General features: G+C 44.5%; 1 protein-coding gene across 1 annotated transcript; it reads left to right on the forward strand.

Moving 5' to 3' along the window:
• Positions 1-5,563: 5,563 nt before the first annotated feature.
• Positions 5,564-8,201, forward strand: mlnr (motilin receptor; the record flags this gene model as incomplete). Its single annotated transcript, XM_080526870.1, has 2 exons — positions 5,564-6,347; positions 7,891-8,201. 2 exons carry the CDS (start codon positions 5,564-5,566, stop codon positions 8,199-8,201), a joined length of 1,095 nt encoding a protein of 364 aa, XP_080382996.1.
• Between the last annotated feature and the right edge of the window lie 305 nt (positions 8,202-8,506).

Genomic DNA, 8,506 nt, shown 5'->3' on the forward strand with positions numbered 1-8,506 from the left:
ACTGTCAGGGACCTCAGTAGCGTGTGGAAGATCCATACGCAGTCACAACAGCTTGCTACCTCCTCCTCATGCTGGTCATTCCTCAACCAGGATTTGCCACAAGTTAGCCAACATGGTTGCGTTGGTCACTCTGGCACGTACAGCACGCCCAAGCTGATCCCACAAGTGTTCAATTGGGTTGAGGTCTGGACTCACGGCAGGCCATTCCACCCTCTCCACTCCCAAATACTGGAGGTGCTCTGTGATGATCCTGGCTCTGTGGGGGCGAGCGTTGTCATCCTGGAGGATGGAGTTAGGTACCAGGCTGTTCTGAATAGCATACTACTCATACTAGATATGACGTAGATTTTGAGTATGTAGTGCGTTCACACTGTACAGTATGCGAGATTTGAGTATGCGAGAAATGTAGTATGCGAGCAATACTTCCGGGAAAATTGAAGTCTGTTACGATGGACACTTTTGGCATACTAGTGCCCCAAAATGCATTTCGCGTACAGGGTTGCCAGATGGGGTGGGTTACCGCTGAATGGGCTACTTGATTTTGAGGTTATAGAAAGTTTAGGCTGTAAATTGTCGATCCCATCTGGCAACCCTGTGCGCTTTCAACCTCGTCAAACCCGTCATACAGCTGTTGTTTACATCGTCCGATAGCCTGGGGACCGAAAGCTTGCAATAAACATAGTTTTTTGCACAGATTTGAGTGTGCAGATGCTGCTTTTTTGCACTCTATTTGATACTCTTCAGCTGCAGCACCCCAGCTAAGTCTGATCACGGATGAGCGGTGGTATTTTCACTATACTGGGAATTAACATGGAGAAATGCATTCTTAGACGAAGAAGGCTACGTCATCATGATTAGCTACAAATATGCCACTTGAAATGCATGAAATCCAAGTTTATTTGTGTCTTACACACAAGTTCACCTAGTATTTGACTGCTTGTATCCCAATCACGAATGATCCCAGTATTGTAGCTTCAGACGGACAAGTTGGTTGTAGTGCTTGCCCACGATATGTTATTGCTCATATATATTTATTTTAATCATGTTATTTTACCAACTGTTAAGACAACAATATAGTAAGCTAGTTACTTGAGCTAGCGAAAGATATTGGCCCCCCAAATCATTTTACAACGTGTTGTAATTATGTTACAATATTTCTGTCGAACTCCGTAAGTGAAGGTAAGCAACGTAGGGTGCGTTCGTAAAATCGCTCTGAGAGCGCCGGAGCGCACACAACGTCATAAAGGGACCAGGTAATTTGATTGGACAAGAGGCATTCCATGAATGCTGATCAGATTTCCAGGGCGAATTTACGAACGCAGCTAGCGAACAGAAGACGCAAAAAATCGTCAGATCAGATATATAAACGGGTTATTTTGGTAAACTGGACACATTTTGGGAATATATGTGGTTACTTTCTCGCCTGAAAACATATTACAACTTAATAAAATGACATGTTAACACTTGTAAAGCCTAAATTACATCTTTTAGCTAATGGAGGTTTAAAATGGAGGTTTAAATTTGCCGCTCCCGGCGAAATGCATTCTGGGAGGCAGTATGCGTAGGCCTACTGTGTAAATGGTCGGCTGGTTTTCGCATACTTATTATGAATTTAGTAGACAGTATGCAGTATATACTCATTGAGTATGCTAGTATGCAGTATGCTAGTATACCATTCCGAACACAGCCCCAGATTCTGGAGATATGGGATCGCCACTGGCCCCAGAATATCATTCCTGTCAATTAGGTGCCATTCAGGTGCCAGTCACACACCTGTGACTGACATACACCTGCCAGCACTTGAAGCTCAAAACAAGAGTGAATACCAACAGAAGAATAATGCAGGGGATTTTGGCAAAATAAATTGGGCCGCTACCCACACGTTTAGCTGTGTTACTCATTCCACAAATGCATGTACCTTGTTGTAAAGGTGACTAATAAGGCTTTCCAACAATATAAAATACAATACCAATTGGTATTATTAAAGGGAAGGAAGAATCGACTGAAATAAAGTTTCCAAACTTTTTTTGAGGAGTTTATATATCTGCGTGCTGATATTCAGTATAACAGCACGACCTCGAGTGTGATATTGCTTTTATACAACAGTTCTACAGCGCAATTTATTAGTTAAGAGTAATAAGCAGATTATGATTTGTTTGTTTATTTAATCATTTATTTTGGCTCTGTCAACAAAAAATAGTTCCGCAACTGGACTGTTGCCTAGTAACCCGAACACAAACATCTACAGGCTAGCTACTTTGTATTAACAGTCATTTCGGAGTATCGGTTGTTAAGTCGTGACGTGTTTCCGGGTCCAACGTTGGCTGAGGCGCTCTCTTCGAAATGCCGCAGTAATAATAATAATTCATTATATTTGTATAGCGCTTTTCCGAGGCTCAAAGACGCTGACAATATGGGAAAAACAGGAAAGTGCTGCGTCCCTTGTTGTATGAATAGATCAGAGTCTAAAAAACGATTCGTCATTCTACCGCTGTAGTACACTGGTACTCTGGTGCTTTAGTACACTGGTACTCTGATGCTTTAGTACACTGGTACTCTGGTGCTTTAGTACACTGGTACTCTGGTGCTTTAGTACACTGGTACTCTGGTGCTTTAGTACACTGGTGCTTTAGTACACTGGTACTCTGGTGCTTTAGTACTCTGGTGCTTTAGTACTCTGGTGCTTTAGTACACTGGTACTCTGGTGCTTTAGTACTCTGGTACTCTGGTGCTTTAGTACACTGGTACTCTGGTGCTTTAGTACACTGGTACTCTGGTGCTTTAGTACACTGGTACTCTGGTGCTTTAGTACCTGGTACTCTGGTGCTTTAGTACACTGGTACTCTGGTGCTTTATTACACTGGTACTCTGGTGCTTTAGTACACTGGTACTGTTGGGAATTTGTATTAAAATAACTAGAAGTGATAAATAATGTACTATGTGCTCATTTAAATAATATGTGACTGAGGTCAGTTGAGAAAAATGGGACGGTCACGCAAAGCCAAAAGAGAGGTTCTGTTTTTGAGCGACATGAAGAAGAAAAGCTCCTGACTAAAAGAAAGTATTATAATTCAAACCGCCTGTAAATTACTTATTTTTACCTATGTGCTAACAACCATTTTGCACCTGCTGTTATGATATTCTATTTTCCTGTACTGATTTTATACTTTCATAACTAATGATTAATGATAAGTCTATTCTTTTATACTGTATTTTAACTTGTGGGCCTGGCAACAGTTATGTTTTCACAAACTATTCTGATAAGGAGGACATACTGACCTAGTCATGAGGGAATGGGTTTGAAGATCAAATAACTGGCCAATTAGTGCTTTAGAACGCACATAGAATTAACTGTATAGAAATATACAATGTACATCCTAAAAACATAACTGTGTGCATACAGTACAGGTCAAAAGTTTGGACACACCTTCTCATTCAATGTGTTTCCTTTATTTTCATGACTATTTACATTGTAGATTCTCACTGAAGGCATCAAAACTATGAATGAACACATGTGGAATGATGTACTTAATAAAAAAGTGTGAAATAACTAAATATGTCTTAGATTTTAGATTCCTCAAAGTAGCCACCCTTTGCTTTTTTGTTGTTAATACAATATATAATAATGATATTATATATATATATAGATAATAACATATTATTATTAAAACATATGATATTTGTTTTATTATTATATATTTTATTAACAACAAAAAAGCAAAGGGTGGCTACTTTGAGGAATCTAACATATAAGACATATTTAGAGTTATTTCACACTTTATTGTTAAATACATAATTCCTATGTGTTCATTCATAGTTTTGATGCCTTCAGTGAGAATCTGCAATGTACCAAATAGTCATGAAAATAAAGGAAACGCATTGAATGAGAAGGTGTGTCCAAACTTTTGGCCTGTACTGTATGCTTACTGATTTCTTAAAAACATAACAGAATGTGTGTGTGTCTAACGTTGCGCAAGACTAGGCTGCTCACACAGTTGGATACAGTTGCCGACAAAGTGTGCAACCACTCTCACCATGACTAACGGCCGGGGGCCAGAAGAAGAAGATAACACACAGTACACTCGCACACACACCGAAAGGAGTTGAAGGCCACAACAGATTTAATGCTGACAATTAAAAACTACCAGATAGGGGGAGGAGGGACGGCCCAGCCCCAAATGTGAAATCAAAATGTATAAAGACTATGTATCAAGGCGAAACTGGGCTCTTGTCTGGTGAAGCTTCTGCAGTTAACCTATTGACGACTAGCTGATACTGGCCTGCGGAGGTGAAACTAGATAGGACCCCTTTCCATGGAATGAAATGCTATTGCTTGCTGATGTGCTCGAATAAATATTATCTTAAAGAACAGTTCAGTAGTGGTGCCTAATATTTGATTGAATCATTTTATCTTAGAAGTTATATCAAGGACGTCTCGTTGAGATTAAACGAACTCGCTTGTAAGTAACGACTCAATTAACTCAATTCTGGAGAAGTTGATCGCCTTACAGTACTCTGGTGCTTTAGTACACTGGTACTCTGGTGCTTTAGTACCCTGGTACTCTGGTGCTTTAGTACACTGGTACTCTGGTGCTTTAGTACACTGGTACTCTGGTGCTATAGTACACTGGTACTCTGGTGCTTTAGTACCCTGGTACTCTGGTGCTTTAGTACACTGGTACTCTGGTGCTTTAGTACACTGGTACTCAGGTGCTATAGTACACTGGTACTCTGGTGCTTTAGTACACTGGTACTCTGGTGCTTTAGTACTCTGGTACTCTGGTGCTTTAGTACACTGGTACTCTGGTGCTTTAGTACACTGGTACTCTGGTGCTTTAGTACACGGGTACTCTGGTGCTTTAGTACACTGGTACTCTGGTACTTTCGTACACTGGTACTCTGGTACTTTAGTACACTGGTACACTTGAAATTTATTACAGAGAATTCATTTTTTATCTCCCAGAGACTGAAATTAACTGAGAGGTCGTTCCACAAGGGATATGGGGTTCCCCATCTCCAACTCCTCCCTCCTTCCACCCCCCTTTTACCCTCATCCACCCTCTCACTATTGATGAAGAATTAGACTGGTTACACTGGGAGCACACACACACACACACACACACACACACACACACACAGCCCCTGTCCCTCCCTGCGCTCCTCTCCAGTTCCAGAGCTCCTCTCTCCACAGCGGGGACAAGTTCATCACTCACATCTCCTCTCCTCTCTAACCCTCTCTCTCCTCTCTAACCCTCTCTCTCCTCCCTCACTTCTCCTCTCTGCTCCCGACGCACACAGACACAGACACAGAACCGGACTAGAAGCACACAGACACAGAACCGGACTAGAAGCACCAGAGAGAGTCGTGGAGACCAGGGGGATTTCACAGCTCAGCTTCAGTGGTTAATCACCTCTGATAACCAAGTCACACTATTTCTGGACTCCTAATACAATTTTTTTCACCAATTTTTTTGTTTTGATAGATAGAGAGGACCATCGGACCTTCCCTTTGTTTCCACAGCTACTTGTTGATCTCCTCCACCTCTCTGCCTCTGCCAGTAGCATGCCCAGACCCCCGCCCGCCCTGCCCCCCCCCCAGCCAGCACACCCACCCCAGGACTCATCCTACATGGACGACTACCACTATGAGGGCTCCCTGTTCCCCTCCTCCACCCTCATCCCCGTCACGGTCATCTGCATCCTCCTCTTCATCATCGGCGTGACGGGAAACACCATGACCATCCTCATCATCCAGCGCTTCAAAGACATGAAGACCACCACCAACCTCTACCTCTCCAGCATGGCCGTGTCCGACCTGGTCATCTTCCTGAGCCTGCCCTTCGACCTCTACCGCCTGTGGAAGTACGTGCCCTGGGTGTTTGGCGAGCTGGTGTGCCGCCTCTTCCACTACATCAACGAGTTCTGCACCTACGCCACCATCCTGCACATCACGGCGCTTAGCATGGAGCGCTACCTCGCTATCTGCTTCCCGCTCCGGGCTAAAGTCGTGGTGACCAAACGCCGGGTCCAGTACATCATCGTGGCGCTGTGGAGCTTCGCGCTGCTGTCCGCCGCCCCCATGCTGTTCCTGGTGGGCGTGGAGTACGACAACGACACGCACCCGGACAACGGCACGCGCCAGTGCAAGCCCACCAACCACGCCATCGCCTCGGGCCAGCTGCACACCATGATCTGGGTGTCCACCACCTACTTCCTGTGCCCCATGTTCTGCCTGGTGTTCCTGTACGGCTCCATCGGCTGCAAGCTGTGGAAGAGCAAGAACGACCTGCAGGGTCCCTGCGCCATCGCCAGGGAGAGGTCACACAGACAGACCGTCAAGATCCTGGGTGAGTCGACTGACTTACGTAATACATATTTGTGTTTGTGTCAGGTTGTAATGCTTTGGTCCTCATGTCGGGATCTGAGGTAATGATATAAAGGACTTTGATGATCGTGAAACAGGTGAATACGTTTCCGCATTGTTGGAAATGAATGATACATCGCTAGTCAACTAACACAGCTTGTTTTGTGAGCCTGCTAACAATGTAAAGTAGTGTTCTAGTTAACTAGGTAACAATGTAAAGTAGTGATGTAGTTAACTAGGTAACAATGTAAAGTAGTGTACTAGTTAAGGTAGCAGTGGGGATTACTCACCCAATCACATTGTGTTGTTGCAGTATTTAGGCTCGACTAGCGAGTTTGTGTTGTGATTCTCAACAACGTTGAAACGTAGTTACGTGTTTCAAAAGAAAAGTCTGAACATTTTGATTGGTTTCCGACATGCGGACCAAATGATCAGACTGTGACACATTTGACTACAACTCGCTCTAAAGCGTATTTTATACGAGAAAATGTGTCCATTCTTCAGAACCAACTCCTGTCTATTATTATCTTACAGTAAAGTAGATCTTGGGAATATAACTTGATAGTTAGAGTGTTTGTTTAATAAATGTTGTGGTACAATAACAAACTGACTTGTTCGTCTGCAAAAAGATTCACACAGAGATGAACGTCCCCATAGATAGTTCATATCCATCAGCCAGCAGACAGTGAGAGTGTAAAGCTGTAAGACAGTGTAAACATTCCTACAAGTAAGTGCACTAGCTGCTCTGAACCTGAAAAAGGTTTGTGTGACACAAATTAATAATGACACCAGTTTTCTTTAGGACAAACAATGTCCCTTTACAAAGAAGATAATAGTGTCTTGCGTGGTTTGTAGTTCCAGCATGTTTTTACACAATAATCCTGTTTTACAGTGACATACTTTAGCCAGGATCATCTCTGACTGTCCATAATATAAACCGTGATTATATTAATGTTTATCGTCAGCCTAGCATACACACTACACAGAGCCAATGTCATCTGACATGCTTCCCTTTGCGTCCACGTTTGTGCGATTCCCAAATCGAATTGTCATCTAAGACAGTCATAACTCAGAGGTAATGAGGAGCTACGTGCTCCTGTGCTGCTGAACTGCCTTCTGATGTGGTGGCTCAGTACAGAGGAGACTAGGAGACACTAAATCACCTCTCATAAGAGCCGGCGAGACCAAGACCAAAGACGCACAGGGTTTTCTTACTCCTCGTTAATACTAATTGATTCTGAAGCTTCTGACCATGTGTGCGTCTCTCTAACCCCCCCTCTCTCTCTCTAACCCCGACTCTCTCTCTGTCTTCATCTCTCTCTTTAACCCCCCCTCTCTCTCTCTGTCTTCATCTCTCTCTCTAACCCCCCGTCTCTCTAACCCCCCTCTCTCTCTCTAACTCCCCCCTCTCTCTCTGTCTTCATCTCTCTCTCTAACCCCCCCCCCCCCCCCCCTCTCTCTGTCTTCAACCCTTCCGCTTGCCGCTTCCACCTTACCCCCCCCTCCCCCTCTCTCTCTCTCCCCAGTGGTGGTGGTCCTGGCTTTCATCATCTGCTGGCTGCCGTTCCACATGGGCCGGTACCTGTTCTCCCTGGCCGACCACTACGAGGAGGCCAAACTGAGCAATGACTTCAACGTGGCGTCCATGGTGCTGGTGTATCTCAGCGCCTCCATCAACCCCGTCCTCTACAACCTGATGTCCAGGAAGTACCGGGCGGCCGCGCGGCGCCTCTTCCTGCTCCGCCACCGGCCAGGACGCTACCGCCCCGGCCAGAGACAGCTGTCCGCCAGGGACGACGTCACAACCACGCTGAACGAGACGCTGACCGGGGTGTAGGAGTGTAGAGGACCGTGTAGGACTCTATTCAGTTGTTAAGTCTGACGTCAAACGTGACGTTTAGCAATTTCCGGGTCCAAACCAGAAATTCCCCGCACCAGAGTACCAGTGTACTAAAGCACCAGAGTACCAGTGTACTAAAGCACCAGAGTACCAGTGTACTACAGCGGTAGAATGACAGTTCAATCGTTTTTTAGACTCGGATCTATTCATACAACAAGGGACACAGCACTTCCCTGTTTTTCCCATATTGTCAGCGTCTTTGAGCCTCGGAAAAGCGCTATACAAATATAATGAATTATTAT

This window comes from Nansenia antarctica, assembly GCF_963989245.1.
Source record: "Nansenia antarctica genome assembly, chromosome: 1".
NCBI lineage: Eukaryota > Metazoa > Chordata > Actinopteri > Argentiniformes > Microstomatidae > Nansenia > Nansenia antarctica.